This window comes from Oncorhynchus keta, chromosome 26 (assembly GCF_023373465.1).
Source record: "Oncorhynchus keta strain PuntledgeMale-10-30-2019 chromosome 26, Oket_V2, whole genome shotgun sequence".
In the NCBI taxonomy this organism is placed as follows: Eukaryota; Metazoa; Chordata; class Actinopteri; order Salmoniformes; family Salmonidae; genus Oncorhynchus; species Oncorhynchus keta.
Window position 1 is genome coordinate 24,563,413 of NC_068446.1, and position 20,197 is coordinate 24,583,609.

General features: G+C 43.4%; 1 protein-coding gene across 6 annotated transcripts in view; it reads right to left on the minus strand.

Moving 5' to 3' along the window:
- Positions 1 to 3,219: 3,219 nt before the first annotated feature.
- LOC118359138 (ELAV-like protein 4) overlaps positions 3,220 to 20,197 on the minus strand; it is an 87,641-nt gene continuing 70,663 nt past the window's right edge. For all 6 annotated transcript variants that reach the window (XM_035737422.2, XM_035737420.2, XM_052480439.1 and 3 more), the window contains one exon: positions 3,220 to 7,243. In XM_035737422.2, the coding sequence (XP_035593315.1) occupies positions 6,916 to 7,243 (328 nt within the window). In that variant the 3' untranslated portion in view covers positions 3,220 to 6,915. The remainder of the gene's footprint in view (positions 7,244 to 20,197) is intronic.

The window sequence follows — 20,197 nt, forward strand, 5'->3', positions numbered from 1 at the left end:
AGTCATAGACTGTTCTCTCTACTACTGCATGGCAAGCGGTACCGGAGTGCCAAGTCTAGGACAAAAAGGCTTCTCAACAGTTGTTACCCCCAAGCCATAAGACTCCTGAACAGGTAATCAAATGGCTACCTGGACTATTTGCATTGTGTGACCCTATTTTACGCTACTGCTACTCTCTGTTTATCATATATGCATAGTTACTTTAACCATATCTACATGTACATACTACCTCAATCAGCACGACCAACTGGTGCCTGTATGTAGCCTCGCTACTGTATATAGCCTCGCTACTGTATATAGCCTCGCTACTGTATACAGCTTCGCTACTGTTATTTTTCACTGTCTATTTACTGTTGTTTTTATTTCCTTACTTACAATAGGTATATTGTCCACCTAATACCTTTTTTGCACTGTTGGTTAGAGCCTGTAAGTAAGCATTTCACTGTAAGCTCTACACCTGTTGAATTCGGTGCATGTGACAAATAAACTTTGATTTGATTTGATGTGCTCAGAGGTTTATAAAAATGGAGAATCATGATTATATGACACCACCACCTATCAGAAGAGAAGCCTTAGGGGATGAGGGATATCCAGGGAACATACAGTATCACCACAATGCCTTTGTTCTCATTACAACTTAGAACTAGTTTGTTCAAGAAACGGTTTAGTACTGTTTGTAAACGTAAAGGCCATGTTGCAAGTCAAATTTGCCAATATTAGTAGAATATACACCCCTTGTTGGAGGAAATATATATTTATATTTTTTATTCACCGGGCTGATAAAGAAAGAAATGTGTGAAGCGCGTACGCTAGTAAGCAATGCCCCCCCAAGTGCATGAGATTTTGCCTGTGATGTTCGTTCAGATGAAGACTCTGGAGCTGACTGGGACGACATCTGTGAAGACACCGGCTACAAAAAAGTTGCTTTTTCTCCTGGGCCTGAAGTCCTAGAATAAAACTAAAAGGATCTGCTTGAAGGCTATCATCTCTTGTATATGTGTACATTATTTTTGTTAGTAAAAGGCATGCACTTGTGAGCTGGTTTTCCAACTTATTCATCCTACTTTACTAGCAACTGGCAAGCTGTATCAGATGCGAAGGGTAAAAAATATATTTGCTAAGATATCCATCTAATTGTTGATAAAAAAATATCATTATCTATCTAGCTGGATAGATTTAAACTGCTGGGGGAAAGTTAGCTAACGTTACCTAACCCCCACCATCAGTCTGAGTTCACCACCGTAGCTAGCTAAGTGGACTGTAGCTAGGTTTCTAGAAAATAACAACTATATATTTGCTAGCTACGGTATAACAACTGACAATTGTGAACACTTTTACTCAAACTAGTTCGTTCCCCTGCTCGTTTATTGTTGCACTGGTGAGTGAAAAAATGACAAGAAAAATGCCCCTCTAGATTTCACTGTAAGTAGGCTAATTTTGGTATCATATGGTTGAATAGGCTTATTCAAATTTACATTAGTGTTTCATTAGTTAACTAAGTTACTGACTAACTAGGCTAATTCTTATTCATGTTTTTGGTGTTGTTGCATTTCCAATGAAGAGAGTTAGATCACTAGAAAGTAGCATGCACTCAGACCAGAGCCCGTATTCACATTGCATTTCAGAGTCAAAGTACTGATTTTAGGATCAGATTGGCCTTTTATATCACAATGAAGGATTACATTGACAAGGGGGAGCTGATCCTAGATCACTATTCCTACCCGGAAGACGCTTTGTGAATACGGGCGGTGGAGAAAGCTGTTGCTCAAAAAATCATAAGCTCTGTGTGTTTGTCTGTTTAAATTGAAGTTATCACAGAAGTTAGTCCAAATTTGAAAACCAACATGACAAACAAGATATGAAAAAGTTATTGTTTTGGAAGCTTACAAAAAATTTTACCTTTGGTGTTATAGAGCAGCCAAAGTGCATCGTTAGACATTTTGTTTGCCCTCCATCTAACTAAACATAGAATCAGCATTTTTAGGCAAAGGTTTTTAAGAGCCACGTTACTAACGAAGACACTTGGAAACACCTTGGCCACTAAATGTACATAGTAAGAAGGTTCTAACAATGATCTTAACAGGCTCTGGGAAACAAGGCCCAGATTATTCCATCAGTAGGCTAAAGGCAGAGACTGAGGGCAGCTTTTAAGGGGACTCTAGAGCAGTGGACCAGAGTGACTCATGTTTTCAGAACCCGGCCTTGATGGGATTCCTGCCTCATTAAACCACTAACAACTGGAAAACACAAGGCTGTCTGGACAGCGCTGCTTACATCCATAATCTCCTCAGCAGCCATAATGGCCTTTGTTTTTATTTAAAAGATTATTGTTGCTGGAAAGTGGCATGGCCAGACTATCGCATTTAGGGCCCCGGGACACCAACCTTTTTTTGGGAATCATCTATCTTACTATATATCAACACATTTTGCCACGGTGCAGAGAAAAAACGACTTTATTAGCTCATCTCGTGCTTTTTTTCCACATTTTGCCATCAGACAGAGAGAAAATGTGCAGTTTAAAACATAATTTCCTGCTATTCTATTTTTTCCCACATGAGACTAAGAGAACATTTAGCAGTTTTGAAGCGAATTCCCTGCAATTCTAAACATTTAACTATCATATGCTATCTGGGAGCCCAATCGGTTATCCAGCCCTGAAGGTTGAGCTATATTTCTGCAGTTTGTACATCAGTGTCAACAATGTGAGCTGTGATTTTATTTATTTTTTATTTCACCTTTATTTAACCAGGTAGGCAAGTTGAGAACAAGTACTCATTTACAATTGTGATCATCTCTGATGTTAAAATACTTTAGCAGGTATGCAGGGGGCACTATTATCTCACAAGTGCACTTCTCCACGTGCAACCTGACTGGGTATTATATAACTGTCTCAGACATTGAATTAATCCATTTATTTTATTACTATATCAATATACTGTATTTCATGGTATTCAAAATGCCAGGGTTTCGAGTGTTTGAGAAAGAGACGAAGCAGTCATGAATTATGATAGTGACATTTTATATTGAGCCGTGAATAATTCTCTATGAAATCTATATTGAAATAGATATTTTGTATAACCAAGGCAGGAGTTATGTGAAGCTTTACTGATACATCACTCTGGATCTGCAGGATCTAGCTTCTAATCGTGCATGATTCTGCTTCTAAAAGGTGAGTGTTGATAATGTAATAACGCCATTTACGAGAAGAAACAACAAAGCTCTTCAACACCTCATTTTATTGTCCCAACATTCAAAAGTACAAATAATTCAAACACAACAGTTTTATGAGAAAAAAAAATAACATTTACAGCAAGATTTTTATTTTGTTTCCAGTTTCAGAAATGACCTAAACTAGCAAGGATAACATGAAGTCATTCATCGCAGTAATTGGATTAAGAATACTAAGAATAACAGCAATAATAATAATAACAATAATCAATAATCGATAAGTGATAGCATAAGTAAGAGGGACCAGTAAGGCCCTGTGAACTTTTTTCTTATTTTTTGTCTTTAAAGATAGTTAATAGATTTTCAGATAGTAAACAAACACATTTTAGGAGAAAATAAAAAATGACAAGAGCCTTGTTCCCCTCTTTACCTTCCCTCCTACACTACTGGCTGTTGATTTCCTATTGGCAGGCTGCCACTATAAGGCGCTACAGGGGATGGTGTGAGCCATAGGGGTTGGACATAGACCGAGGTGACACAGCCCCATGTTTCAAACACCCTTACACACACACACACACACACACACACACACACACACACACACACACACACACACACACACACACACACACACACACACACACACACACACACACACACACACACACACACACACACACACACACACACACACGCATGAACACACAGACGCACAAGAGGGTCTAGACAGAACACAGGCACACATCATAAGAGTTTAAAAGACATAGGAAATATGTTCACACATCAGAATGACATTCTACTGGGGTTGTTGCATAATTCAAGCTCCCAACAGCTCTGGAGCATGAAAAGGGGTCCGTTGGTGTTCTGAGGTCAGAACCATATATGGTGGTTGGATGATGTCAGATGGGCTGCCTAAGACGTGGTTATGAGAGAGTATGTATATGCATGTCAAAGTGTTTATAATGTCCCTACACCTCATGTTTTCTGGTTCAACAAAATCCAATTCAGTACTTCTGGAACCATTCCCGACCTTTACCTTTCAAAATATATATAATATTATAGTATATAAAATATAGAATGGGTACAATCCATGAAATACCTTCAGTCTTTTTTAAAATGCAACAACTGCCATAAGTACAGTTAGTGTGCAATGTTCAAGATCTCTTTAAAGAGATGTTCTTATGTAACTTTCAAACATGATGATTCTCTAAAAATAAGTTTGACTCTTAGGTGAATTGACTGATTACTCAAGTGCAATGAATGACCCTCAACTACAATGGACATTTATTTGCTCATCAAATTCATGTGCCCGAGTTTCCAAAATTGGATGTTATAAAATGTTTGAAAACTGAAAACTATGCTTCAGACCCACATTTTTGCATAAAGTTTCATCACAAAGCGGTAGTGTGGAGGGAGGGTGCGGAGTGGCTTTAAAACGACACAAACTGATCACAGGTTATATTGAACCAGAACAACTGTTATAACATTATATTAAGACTAAACTGTATTGAAAAAGATTTAAAGATTTTGTTTAACAAGACAAGAAAAAAGCAATAGCAAATTTAACTATCAACTAGGTTATGCATAGCGAGTAACTGTTTCTAGTAATAAGGGAAGAGTGTCACCAACCCTCTTGACATTTTTTTTAGTTTTCAACTTTTGGATTTTTTAAGATTGTAATTTTGATATATCGGTACAAAGCACAAACGTACTAAAAGTTCTCAGTGCAGTGGACTAACGGAAGAGCCTCTCCCCTAGTCGCTTGGTTCCCTTTTGCTCAGAAACGTCCTCCCTCCCTGTACCAGAATCACGTAAATACACAGACCGAACAAATAAATACCAAAATAAATAAATCATTAATAGAAATAAATAAATAGTTGAAGCAATGAAACAATCAATAAATAATGAATAAATACGTTATTTTATAAGCTTTGTTAAATTACTTTTGCCGCGGTAGTTAACAAAAATGTAATCCAAAACGTTTTTTTTTCCCACAAGCGACATGACAACATATTAAACAGGATTCCTCACGAGTTTTCTAAATAACTGAACCATCACTTCATAAAGTTGTCATATGAAAAAGACAAGCTAAAACAAAAAACAGTGACAACTCATATAGATATAGATATTGTAAAACAAATGTAGACTATATATTATCTATTTGTACACAACAAATAAAGACACCGTTGTAATAGATCCTTTGAGGAAACAAATATCTAGACTAACATAACTAGCTAATTATTATAGAATTTTGACAATGCTTCACACTCAGCAAGTAACCTAAAAGTCAGCAAGCCAAAGAAAACTGTTTTAAGTGATTCTTACATGGCCCAAAGTCCGTCATCTGGTTTTTCAGCAAGGAATAATCTAACCAGATGGGGCCAACAATAAAAATAAAAAAAGAACAGCAGCTCAATTCAATGTCAGCATCAAAGTATTTTTTTCCTCTAAACAACACATAGAACAACAAACTTGGATATTTAAGATACGTGAATCATGTAATATAGCACCTACTGTTGATCGCTAAAGGACGTTCTTTTCAAATTCCACAAAATGATAGCAAAGAAATCAATAGATAATGTAGGTTTTCTAAATGGATTGATGTGTATATAGTCATTACTGATATCCCATAGACTGACAAAAAGAAAACAAGTGGACAATGCTTCTTGCTTTGGGCTCCGGACTGTGAGGATGGTTAGGCCTTGAAAGACCTCTTTCCCTTCCCTTTTGGGTATCGCTGTTGAATAATTACGCACTATGAAAAATTACGAAGATCATCTGCCTCAATTTGCATCCCATGACAAAACCTTCCATCTACAAAATCATCGCCAATCAATTTCTCCTAAAAACAAACAATCTTTGATCCTAAAAAGTACCACTGCAGAACGAACAAGACAAGGTGGCGCACATCCCTCCCCCCACCCTCTAATTAGCCAGTCAAAATATTTTTCTATTTTTTCAAATCCAGATTCTTGTAAAAATTCTTCAATAATTCTTATTTTAATTATCATATTATAAAAATAGATTTTCTTCTCTTTATTTTTTATTTTTCTAAATGCATTTTCAAGCAAAGAGATTTTCTCTTTGGCAATTGTGTTTTTTAAATCACTTAACGTGTCACCAGGAAAGCTAACCCATCCCCTCCCTCTCCCGATCTCCCAAACCCCAGTGAGGAAAGACATGTTTTGTTTGCAATACAAAACATTTTTTTTTAATATAATTTTTTTCTGCATCAGAGAAAACAGGATTGTGTAATCCCTTAGAATTTATAGGGGTTTTTAATATACACAACAAATGAATGAATGGTCACCAATTTAAAAAAGAGCCCCTTCCCTTCTTCTGTCAGGGAGGCATAATTCTAACGACAGTGGATCCGGATTTAAAAAAGAAAGAAATCCTGAATCAAGAACAAGAAAGTTCAATCTAAAAAGGATATTCTCTTCTTTGAAATAAGGGGACTGGTTTTGCTACTGTTTACATAGAAGAGAAAATCATTTAACAATCACAAGAACAGAAAGGATATACAACAGGAATCCTGTATTATCACAGGGATTCCCAAATTATGGAGATTTTTATCTTTCATTTTGTAATACTTAGGCAACATTGGCTTATAGGTCCAAAGCTATATTATAAGCCGTTTCTAGTTCTTTTTTGTTTGTTTGTTTGCTGTGTTCCTGTTGGAGAGTTGCTGTGTTGGGCGACTATAAGGGTGATGGTGGTGACAGGGGATTTGGAGTGAGGAGGGGTTCAGGACTTGTGGGTCTTGTTGGTCTTGAATGAGACTTGCAAGACGCGGTCGCCCAACCGGTACCCATTAAGACTGGCGATGGCCATAGCCGCCTCGTCGTAGTTCGTCATGGTGACGAAGCCGAAGCCCTTGCACTTGTTGGTGTTGAAGTCGCGGATGACCTTGACGTTGTTGACCGCTCCGAAGGGCCCAAACAGCTGCCACAGGACACTCTCGTCAGAATCTGGAGACAGGTTGTAGACAAAGATGCACCAGCCAGTTCCTGTGTGGCCAGGGATGTTCATGCCCACCAGGCTAGTCATGCTGTCAATGGTGATAGGAGAAAACCTGCACCACAAGATAGACAGGGAGAGAAATTGGGAGGGAGATAAAGAGCACAATGTTAAGTGAAACAAATGTCAAATTGAGATAAATAGGAAACCCACTGCGTGTGCATGGATTTGCAAGCTCTGAGCTTGTAGGAAAAGCCATTTACCTATACACTCAAGTTCCCCTCCAAGTGTCCAAAGTGAAATCAAACTCAAGCATCTACTGTATTGGTTTTAAGTCTTTATAACTACCTCCAACCAGCCCTCAGTACATACAGTGCCAACCAACAGCTCTAGCCTTCCTATCCATCCAACATGTATTATTACCAGTGTTATCCAGTGCACAATGCACTGTGGGTATGTCTGTCTGTGTACAGTATCCTCCTGCAAGACTATCTCCCCTCTATCGCTCCTCGCTATTGACTGAGCGGCTTCTTCTCAAGGCTGACTGCTCTGCGGGGGCCTGCTGGGAAATGTCTCCAGCAGCAGCATACGAGGGAGAGAGGCACAAGGGAAGCTTTTCTCCTTCTGTCTCCCTGAGTGCCTCTATTGGGAACTAAATTGCAGGAACTTGCTGAATTAAAACATTTTTCAATTCATCAGATATTGAGTATGCAACCAAGTAAATCTGCTCTTATTCGCCCTGTAATCTTTTCCCTTTTTGCAATACAGAGATTTGAATGCTCAGTTGACTTCACTTACTGCCTTTCTGCTTAAAGGAAATTGCCACTTTAAATAAAAGTTCAATTGTATAAAAGGTTAATTTCTTATGCCACCTCTGTAGGAATGACTATAAGCATTATTGGGTATGCTTTAATTGAGATTTCCGCTTTACTGCAGCTGCCTCAGAGAAGCCTCCTCCTTATTCAGGAAAGAGAAAACCAAAGGGAAAATGGAAGCCCTTTACAGCCCAGTACCAGTAGCAATACGAACAAAGTGCAGCGGTCTAAGACACTGCATCTCAGTGCTTGAGGTGTCACTACAGACACCCTAGTTCAATTCCAGGCTGTATCACAACTGGCTGTGATTGGGTGTCCCATAGGGTGGTGCACAATTGGCCCAGTGTTGTCTGGGCTTGGCCGGTCATTATCTTGTAAATAAGAATTTGATCTTAACTGCCAAGTTAAATAAATGTAAAATAATATATATATTTTTAAAATCCATCACCCTGTCTCAAATGAATATTTTTAACAGCAAGTCTTCCCTTCACTAGAGGTCTTAAAACATACAGTTATGAATATAACCACTGTTCCCTGAAGGAGGGAACGGGGTATAACATACCTATGGGCAGTCAACAACAAATCATACTCACCTGAAAACTGAAATCATGCCCAACTGGCCAATGGATGCCAAGCCCGCCCTCAGAAACCCCGCCTTCCTGGCTATAATACAGGGGCCCGCATTAAGTTCCTCAATTCAGTAATGCTCTTGAGTGATCCCAAACCCCTTGACGGCGCGATGCCAAAATACAGTAGCAGTCAAAAGTTTGGACACAACTACTCATTCCAGGGGTTTTCTTTATTTGTACTATTTTCTACATTGTATAATAATAGTGAAGAGTCAATGATGCTTTACCCTGGTCTCCTAAAACGTATTTTGGCTCGCATGTCATACTACAGGGTATAGAGACAAAAAACGTACCTGTACCATTACACTGGGTCCACTTAGTGTCAGACTTGGTATCAGGACGTTTCCGTGTTGGTGTCGAGTCCACACTGCCAGTAAAAGGAGTCACATTACTACTAGGGAACTATATTGCTGGTGGTAACGTCACTCTTGTGTTAGAAGTAGTAGACAACCCAGAAATCAAAACTGCAGATGATAAATTGGTTCAAGCATTTCCACCTTTTCCCTGCTTGTGTGTTAACGAGGGTACAATCTCGCAAGCTGGGAGATGTGGTGGATTTGTCTAGTTCCATTTTTGAGAATGTTGAGGTAGAAGACAATGCACCGAGTATTCCTGCTGCAGGGCCGACAGTTTTTACCCCCGTAAAAACTAAGGCAAAGGAAAGCGAAATCGTGTCCCAATTACATGTTATTCTTTTGTCTGTCACCCCCGAGAAGGTGATTGAATGTCAAAAAGGAGACACCAGTCTTCGCAAGTGTTTTGCATCGGTAATTTCCACTGAGGAAGCTAAAACTAAGGAGACTGCCTACTTTATGGAAGCAGGAGTTTTGATGCATAAATGGGCAGCTCATGACACCGTTAATGACTGGAGTGAAGTGTGTCAAGTGGTTGTTCCTACACCGTTCTGACAGCATATGCTCTCACTCGCCAATGACCAGGCACGGTCCGGATATTTGGGGATCACGAAGACTTATAACCGAGTACTTCAACATTTTTTCTGGCCAGGTTTGAAGTCTGACTTGGTCCAATTTTGTAAAACATGTCATGTATGTCAACTCACTGGGAAAGTGATTCAAACAGTTCCTCGTGCGCCGCTCTGCCCGATTCCTGTGGTGGGGGAACCGTTTGAATGAGTGATAATCGATTGTGTAGGCCCGTTGCCGAAAACCAGGTCAGTTAACCAGTTCTTACTAACAATAATGTGCAGTGCTACTCGATACCCAGAGGCTATCCCTCTCAGTACTATAATGGCTAAGACTGTGGTGAAGGCACTAGTGAAGTTCTTCTCTATGTTTGGACTCCCTAAAGTAATCCAAACTGATCAGGGAACCAACTTTATGTCATAACTGTTCTCAAATGTGTTAAAGACACTGTGTATTTCCCATCAGTATCATCCGGAGAGTCAAGGGGCCCTCGAATGCTGGCATCAGATGCTAAAGGCGATGCTATGAAAGTATTGCATGGATACCAGTACCAATTGGCATGAGGGCGTGCCCTTTGTCCTATTTGCTATCAGGGAAACAATACAAGAGTCCTTAGGGTTCAGCCCTGCGGACCTTGTGTTTGGACACACCCCACAGAGTCCGCTAAAAGTTTTTAAGGAGCACATACTATCTCCTACACCCAGTAGAGTCGCTAAAAATGTGTTCGATTATGTCAGTAAGATGCGGGAGAGGCTGCACGCTGCATGTGCGTTAGCCCAAAAGTCTCTCTCCTCGTCTCAAAAGTGCATGAAATGACATTATGACAAAGAGGCTGTTGACCGATCTTTTGAACAAGGGGATCAAGTCTTAGTTTTGTTGCCAATCCCTGGCTCATCTCTGTCGGCACGTTTTTCTGGGCCATATCTTGTGGAAAATAAACTCAGTGACACCAATTATGTGATAAAGACCGTAGGCATTCTTCCCGTGTGTGTCATGTTAACAGAACAGGATAAGGAGGACGGGTTGGGTTAATGTGAAGAAAAGGGAAGTAATGAAAAGTGAGGTAGCTTATTTATTACAGAATGACATGGCAAAACCCAGTAACAGCTCCTGGAGTTCCCCATGTATTCTTGTTCATAAGTCTGATGGCACGTCCTGCTTATGTATGGACTATCATCGCGTAAATGCAGTTACAAAGACAGATTATTTTCCATTACCTCACTTAGATGACTGCATTGATAGAATTGGTTCTGCTGCTTATGTTAGTAAGTCAGATTTGCTAAAAGGTTATTGGCAGGTGCCTCTGACCTCTCGAGCTTCTGACATCTCACCTTTCGTTACGCCTGATAACTTCGTACAATACACTGTGATGCCATTTGGGATGTGTAATGCACCTGCTACTTTTCAACTCCTAGTCAACATTGTGTTCGCGGATGTGCCAAATTCTACTGCTTACCTTGACGATGTTGTGATTCATTCGTCCACTTGGTCTGATCATCTCGCCACCTTGAAAAGTGTGTTTCAGAGGTTGGAGAATGCTTATTTAACCCTCAATTTGGCCAAGTGTGAGTTTGGGAAGGCTACTGTGACTTACTTAGGGAAGCAGGTGAGATGAGGTAAAGTGCGCCCAGTAACTGACAAACTGGAAGCATTGTTACTTTTCCTACACCCACTACTCGCCGCCAGTTGAGCAGATTCCTGGGGATGGTAGGGTACTATCGTACATTCTGTAAGAATTTTTCGGCGGTAGTAGCTCCCGTTACATCTCTGCTTAGTCCCAAAGTACCATATAAGTGGTCCCAGGACTGTAACTGTGCTTTTGAGTCTGACAAAGCACTACTTTGTAGTGCCCAAGTGCTTGCTGACTCCTTAATAAACCTTAATAAATTGGACGTAGATGCTAGTATAGTGGGGTTGTGTGTGGTTCTCTTGCAGGAAGATGAAGAGGGAATGGATTGGCCCGTCAGTTTCTTCTCCCGTAATTTCAACTCGTGTCCGACAAAGTACTCCACTATTGAACAAGAGACGCTGGCTTTATTGCTAGCCTTACAGTTCTTTGAGGTATATGTGGACTCCAGTGCCTTGCCTGTACTGGTCTTCACAGACTATAATCCTTTGGTGTTTTTGAAGCAAATGTACAATCAGAACCGCCGACTTATGCGGTGGGCTCTGATTGTACAAGGATACAATGTACAGATACAGATTCATTATGTGAAGGGTTCGACGAATGTGGTTGCTGACGCTCTATCACGGGTTTAGTAACTGGCGATGCGTGTTGGGTTTGGGGTGGGCGTGTTACATTCCCAAGTTTCTGTGTTGTTGTGGGTTTGTATGTATGTGTATGTATTTCAGGAAATGGCTTCCTGGATTCCCCCAAGCAACTGATTGGTCGGCCCCATTGCAGATTGGAGCTGACCCCGCCCTCTCGTCAGGGGACCCCACCCTCTGACCCCACCCTCTCGTACAGCTGTCTGCTACTTCTGAGGTATGTGGGTGTCAATAGGATGCAGTGTTTTTGATTATTGGAATGGTTTTGTATTATTCTTCCAATTGTTCCCGGGGGGGAAGGGAAGGAACCTTGGGAGTGCTTAGGCAAGAGGCCTGAGGGCATACATATACCCGTAGTATATACTATGTCTATGCACACTAGGTAAGACCTGGGCAGACCATCCCCTGTATTTTGGTTAGTGCGCCAGGTGGTGCTAGTTAGGTAAGTTGTGGATAGGTAGGAGATGGGGCTCTTTAACTTGAACTTTCTTTGCTTTGGTTCCATTCAGCCCCTTTCCCCAAAATTACTGTGTGAAGGAATAAATTCCCTGTTAACGGTAAAATTCTCTGTTTCAGTCATCCTTACCCGCACCTACAGTCACAGACACCCTTACCCGCAACTACAGTCACAGACATCCTTACCCGCACCTACAGTCACAGATAACGGCCAAAGAGAGAGACCACGTTCCCACCGCCTGCTGATGTACGCCAGCGCCATCCTGATGTCCAACCTTACCAACACATGTTGTTACTTCCGGGTTGGAGCGAGCGGTCGCATCCGCACTTCGGTCCGCAGGTAGTATAACTTTTCATTACATTTCATTACATTTCATTATAGTACAACGGTTTGATTTGTCTAATCTTAGCAATTTCTTCTTAGCTAGCTACATAGCCGTCTTTGTATCAAAGATAATTGCGTAATTATCGTATTTCGTCGTCCTAACGTAGTCTACACTGCTATCAGCCAGCTAGCAAACGTCCACCGTCTACCGAATAGCAGCACTGTAGAAACTATTACACTCAACTGAATGACTTGATTAGTGTAGTGTTAGCTAGCTACATAGTTGTCTTTGCTGTCTTCGTATCCAAGATAATTGTGTAGTTTAGAGTGTGTAGTCTTAGAGTGATTATCTTAATTTACCGAGGTTAGCTAGCCAGCTATTTGTCGTCCTTAACGTAGGAGACACTGCTAGCTAGCCAACAGCTAGCCAACGTCTACCGAATAGAACTTCCGTACTCAACAACCCGGTCGCATTCCGCTTCGCTCCACAGGTAGTATCACATTTTCATTTCATTTCATTACAGCACAACGGTTTGATTTGTTTGATCGTAGCTAGCTACATAGCTAGCTACATAGCCGTCTTTGTATCAAAGATAATTGTGTAGTCTAGAGCGATTTTCTAGGTTAGCTAGCCAGCTATTGTCGTTCTTTAACGCAACGTAACGTAATCAACACTGCTAGCTAGCCAGCTAGCCCCCGAATAGCAGCACTGTAGAAACTATTACACTCAACGGAACGACTTGATTAGTGTAGTGTCAACAACGCAGCCACTGCCAGCTAGCCTACAACGTCAACAACGCAGCCACTGCCAGCTAGCCTACTTCAGCAGTACTGTATCATTTTAATCATTTTAGTCAATAAGATTCTTGCTACGTAAGCTTAACTTTCTGAACATTCGAGACGTGTAGTCCACTTGTCATTCCAATCTCCTTGCATTAGCGTAGCCTCTTCTGTAGCCTGTCAACTATGTGTCTGTCTATCCCTGTTCTCTCCTCTCTGCACAGACCATACAAACGCTCCACACCGCGTGGCCGCGGCCACCCTAATCTGGTGGTCCCAGCGCGCACGACCCACGTGGAGTTCCAGGTCTCCGGTAGCCTCTGGAACTGCCAATCTGCGGCCAACAAGGCAGAGTTCATCTCAGCCTATGCCTCCCTCCAGTCCCTCGACTTCTTGGCACTGACGGAAACATGGATCACCACAGATAACACTGCTACTCCTACTGCTCTCTCTTCGTCCGCCCACGTGTTCTCGCACACCCCGAGAGCTTCTGGTCAGCGGGGTGGTGGCACCGGGATCCTCATCTCTCCCAAGTGGTCATTCTCTCTTTCTCCCCTTACCCATCTGTCTATCGCCTCCTTTGAATTCCATGCTGTCACAGTTACCAGCCCTTTCAAGCTTAACATCCTTATCATTTATCGCCCTCCAGGTTCCCTCGGAGAGTTCATCAATGAGCTTGATGCCTTGATAAGCTCCTTTCCTGAGGACGGCTCACCTCTCACAGTTCTGGGCGACTTTAACCTCCCCACGTCTACCTTTGACTCATTCCTCTCTGCCTCCTTCTTTCCACTCCTCTCCTCTTTTGACCTCACCCTCTCACCTTCCCCCTACTCACAAGGCAGGCAATACGCTCGACCTCATCTTTACTAGATGCTGTTCTTCCACTAACCTCATTGCAACTCCCTCCAAGTCTCCGACCACTACCTTGTATCCTTTTCCCTCTCGCTCTCATCCAACACTTCCCACACTGCCCCTACTCGGATGGTATCGCGCCGTCCCAACCTTCGCTCTCTCTCCCCGCTACTCTCTCCTCTTCCATCCTATCATCTCTTCCCTCTGCTCAAACCTTCTCCAACCTATCTCCTGATTCTGCCTCCTCAACCCTCCTCTTCTCCCTTTCTGCATCCTTTGACTCTCTATGTCCCCTATCCTCCAGGCCGGCTCGGTCCTACCCTCCCGCTCCGTGGCTCGACGACTCATTGCGAGCTCACAGAACAGGGCTCCGGGCAGCCGAGAAGAAATGGAGGAAAACTCGCCTCCCTGCGGACCTGGCATCCTTTCACTCCCTCCTCTCTACATTTTCCTCCTCTGTCTCTGCTGCTAAAGCCACTTTCTACCACTCGAAATTCCAAGCATCTGCCTCTAACCCTAGGAAGCTCTTTGCCACCTTCTCCTCCCTCCTGAATCCTCCTCCCCCTCCTCCCTCTCTGCAGATGACTTCGTCAACCATTTTGAAAAGAAGGTCGACGACATCCGATCCTCGTTTGCTAAGTCAAACGACACCGCTGGTTCTGCTCACACTGCCCTACCCTGTGCTCTGACCTCTTTCTCCCTCTCTCTCCAGATGAAATCTCGCATCTTGTGACGGCCGGCCGCCCAACAACCTGCCCGCTTGACCCTATCCCCTCCTCTCTTCTCCAGACCATTTCCGGAGACCTTCTCCCTTATCTCACCTCGCTCATCAACTCATCCCTGACCGCTGGCTACGTCCCTTCCGTCTTCAAGAGAGCGAGAGTTGCACCCCTTCTGAAAAAACCTACACTCGATCCCTCCGATGTCAACAACTACAGACCAGTATCCCTTCGTTCTTTTCTCTCCAAAACACTTGAACGTGCCGTCCTTGGCCAGCTCTCCCGCTATCTCTCTCAGAATGACCTTCTTGATCCAAATCAGTCAGGTTTCAAGACTAGTCATTCAACTGAGACTGCTCTTCTCTGTATCACGGAGGCGCTCCGCACTGCTAAAGCTAACTCTCTCTCCTCTGCTCTCATCCTTCTAGACCTATCGGCTGCCTCCGATACTGTGAACCATCAGATCCTCCTCTCCACCCTCTCCGAGTTGGGCATCTCCGGCGCGGCCCACGCTTGGATTGCGTCCTACCTGACAGGTCGCTCCTACCAGGTGGCGTGGCGAGAATCTGTCTCCTCACCACGCGCTCTCACCACTGGTGTCCCCCAGGGCTCTGTTCTAGGCCCTCTCCTATTCTCGCTATACACCAAGTCACTTGGCTCTGTCATAACCTCACATGGTCTCTCCTATCATTGCTATGCAGACGACACACAATTAATCTTCTCCTTTCCCCCTTCTGATGACCAGGTGGCGAATCGCATCTCTGCAAGTCTGGCAGACATATCAGTGTGGATGACGGATCACCACCTCAAGCTGAACCTCGGCAAGACGGAGCTGCTCTTCCTCCCGGGAAGGACTGCCCGTTCCATGATCTCGCCATCACGGTTGACAACTCCATTGTGTCCTCCTCCCAGAGCGCTAAGAACCTTGGCGTGATCCTGGACAACACCCTGTCGTTCTCAACTAACATCAAGGCGGTGGCCCGTTCCTGTAGGTTCATGCTCTACAACATCCGCAGAGTACGACCCTGCCGCACACAGGAAGCGGCGCAGGTCCTAATCCAGGCACTTGTCATCTCCCGTCTGGATTACTGCAACTCGCTGTTGGCTGGGCTCCCTGCCTGTGCCATTAAACCCCTACAACTCATCCAGAACGCCGCAGCCCGTCTGGTGTTCAACCTCCCAAGTTCTCTCACGTCACCCCGCTCCTCCGCTCTCTCCACTGGCTTCCAGTTGAAGCTCGCATCCGCTACAAGACCATGGTGCTTGCCTACGGAGCTGTGAGGGGAACGGCACCTCAGTACCTCCAGGCTCTGATCAGGCCCTACACCCAAACAAGGGCACTGCGTTCATCCACCTCTGGCCTGCTCGCCTCCCTACCACTGAGGAAGTACAGTTCCCGCTCAGCCCAGTCAAAACTGTTCGCTGCTCTGGCCCCCAATGGTGGAACAAACTCCCTCACGACGCCAGGACAGCGGAGTCAATCACCACCTTCCGGAGACACCTGAAACCCCACCTCTTTAAGGAATACCTAGGATAGGATAAAGTAATCCTTCTCACCCCCCTTAAAAGATTTAGATGCACTATTGTAAAGTGGCTGTTCCACTGGATGTCATAAGGTGAATGCACCAATTTGTAAGTCGCTCTGGATAAGAGCGTCTGCTAAATTACTTAAATGTAAATGTAAATGTTGTCCCTCCAACATCGGAAGGGAATGCCTCAGCAATATCAAAACTGTCAGTAGGTCTTGGTAATGGATATGTAGCGCCCTTTGCGCTGTTAACCAAATCCTGCTTTCCAAGTAGCCCACACACAGCCCTCCCCATCCCAGTAAGGATGCGTCTGTCATGTTCACCCTGCGGGACACTACCCAGCCCATGAGAACCCACTGCAGCACGACGGGAATACCTTGAGAAACCGATGTGGCGAGATGTGTCCAGACGCGTAGCAATCACCCAGTTCTGAAAGAGACACATAAACAGAAGTCCCAGAGGCACCAAAGCTATCACAGAGGCCATCAGACCCAATAACCACAGGCACAAGCGAAAAGGCACAGAGTGAACCAGCTGAAACTGTGCCAGACAGAGCCGGAATGCGATCCTCTTCTGTTGGGACAAAAACTTTTCTTGTTATCCACTATGAACCCCAGAGACTGAATATGGGAAACCAGTGTGGAGCTCCACATATTCCCTCGACTCCACTACGATCAGCCAATCGTCCAGATAGGCCAATACTCTGATCCCCTGGCACCACAAGGGCTCAGAGTATTGGTGCGGGGTGAGCACAAAAGGCAGGACCAGAAACTCTTAGACTACCCCCTCGAAATTAAACATCAGAAACGTTCTGTGGAGAGGATGTATAGCCACATGAAAATATGCATCCTTCAGATTAGAGGTTGACCGATTAATCGGAATGGCCGATTAATTAGGGCTGATTTCAAGTTTTCATAACTATTGGAAATCGGTATTTTTGGACAACAATTTGGCCAATTTTTTATAATAAAAAAAAAACACCTTTATTTAATCTTTATTTAACTAGGCAAGTCAGTTAAGAACACATTCTTATTTTCAATGATGGCCTAGGAACGGTGGGTTATAACTACCCTGTTCAGGGGCAGAATGACATATTTTTACCTTGTCAGCTCGGGGATTCAATCTTGCCTGCCACCTGCCTCTCATTGCACTCCACGAGGAGCCTGCCTGTTACGCGAATGCAGTAAGCCAAGGTAAGTTACTAGCTAGCATTAAACTTATCTTATAAAAAACAATCAATCATAATCACTAGTTAACTTATGGTTGATGATATTAATAGTTTACCTAGCGTGTGCATATAATTGATGCGGTGCGTATTCGCGAAAAAGGACTGTCCTTGCTCGAATGTGTACCTAACCATAAACATCAATGCCTTTCTTAAAATCAATACACAGAAGTATATATTTTTAAACCTGCATATTTAGCTAAAAGAAATCCAGGTTAGCAGGCAATATTAACCAGGTGAAATTTTGTCACTTCTCTTGCGTTTATTGCACACAGTCAGGGTATATGCAACAGTTTGGGCCGCCTAATTTGCCAGAATTTTATGAAATTATGACAAAACATTGAAGGTTGTGCAATGTAACAGGAATATTTAGACATATGGATGCCACCCGTTAGATAAAATACGGAACGGTTCCGTATTTCACTGAAAGAATAAACGTCTTGTTTTCGAGATGATAGTTTCCGGATTCGACCATATTAATGACGTAAGGCTCGTATTTCCGTGTGTTATTATGTTATAATTAATTCTATGATTTGATAGAGCAGTCTGACTGAGCGATGGTAGGCACCAGCAGGCTAGTAAGCATTCATTCAAACAGCACTTTTGTGCGTTTTGCCAGCAGCTCTTTGCTGTGCTTCAAGCCCATCAACTCCTGAGATTAGGCTGGTGTAACCCATGTGAAATGGCTGGATAGTTAGCGGGGTGAGCACTAATAGCGTTTCAAACGTCACTCGCTCTGAGACTTGGAGTAGTTATTCCCCTTGCTCTGCATGGGTAACGCGGGTGGCTGGGTGGATGTGTTCCTGGTTCGAGCCCAGGTAGGGGCGAGGAGAGGGACGGAAGCTATACTGTTACACTGGCAATACTAAAGTGCCTATAAGAACATCCAATAATCAAAGGTATATGATATACAAGTGCTATAGAGAGAAATTGTCATATAATTCCTATAATAACTACAACCTAAAAATTCTTACCTGGGAATATTGAAAACTCATGTTAAAAGGAACCACTAGCCATATGTTTTCATGTTCTGAGCAAGGAACTTAGACGTTAGCTTTCTTACATGGCACATATTGCACTTTTACTTTCTTCTCCAACACTTTGTTTTTGCATTATTTAAACCAAATTGAACATGTTTCATTATTTATTTGAGGCTAAATTGATTTTATTTATGTATTATATTAAGTTAAAATAAGTGTTAATTCAGTATTGTTGTAATTATCATTATTACAAATACTTAAAAAAAAAAAAAAATCGGCCAATTAATCGGTTTCGGGTTTTTTTTTGGGGTCCTCCAATAATCGGTATCGGTGGTGAAAAATCATAATCGGTCGACCTCTACTTCAGATCTATGGACGTGAACCAATCGCAGGGATGCGCCGACTGCGAAGTGTGAGCATGTAACCTTGTCCAGGGACGCCATGTTCCATTGCTCTTGGGAAATAAAAAGCACCGGCTGTACCAACCACTCTGTACTTCTGACACAGGGACCAGCCGAAAAGCCTGCTTTGAACAAGGTCCTAGCGTCTTAAGACAGGCACTAGAACTTTGGGGACCATTGACGTAATGACGCCACGAAAAGGAGGAGGATGCAAAGCCTTGTGACCAATTTCAAAGACCGGGCTGCTACACCCTCAGCCTGGGACATTTTGTCCAGCTGATCCGCTGAGAACTGGCGCTGTTAATTCGGAAGCACCTGCTAGGATTTTCCCCCTTGTTAGCCTCTGGAGCTAAGTAACTCGCCAGCTTTCCATCCATTGGTGGTGTTCAAATGAGACCCGCCTCCTCCATACCCTCTACATTTCTTAACTCACAATAACTTGGTAGCACCAGTCTGGCTGAATGAGGGGAATCCCAGGTCGCCTTTAAATCATCAGCAAAATCTTTAAACAGGGGTAAGCAACACTTCACCGCTGCAGGGACAGGAAGTAAATACCTCCCCCCAAACCTGGAGGAACTCTGGTGCGGGGGAGAAGATGGCAAATCCACCCCCAGGTGATTTGCCGCTCTACGACACATCTACATCAAAGGTGGATTAACCACCAATGGTTCACTCTCCCCGCCGAATCCAATGGCTTTAGGCTGCCCCGGACTGATATCATCCGATTTGCACTCTGAAAACCCTCCAGAGCCAACCAGGGATAGTATATCATCCCCGGAATCTGGACTCTGACCACTGCCAGAGAAGCCGGAATGAGCCTAACTCGGCTTAAATGTCACCCCAGTAAACTCAGACCACCGCTGCTACTCTCTCCTGACCTCAGACAACCACATTCCAGAGGTCGCTTCACCAGCAGACCCTTCGCCAGCAGCCCCAATTTTTCTCACAAAGTCAGCTCGACGGCCAATGGAAGTTGAACCCAGCCGGAGACAATAGTCACATGAACTGATCCGAGCCAAAGCCTCCTGAGCGTGTTTTCACCCCAGGCAAACAGGACAGCACTCGTGAGTATCTTTCATTTTCATTGTGAAACCACATGCCCTACGGAAAGATCAGAGGTCCAAACTCGGATGGTTAGCCTTTTTGAACGTACTCTTACCAACGGCC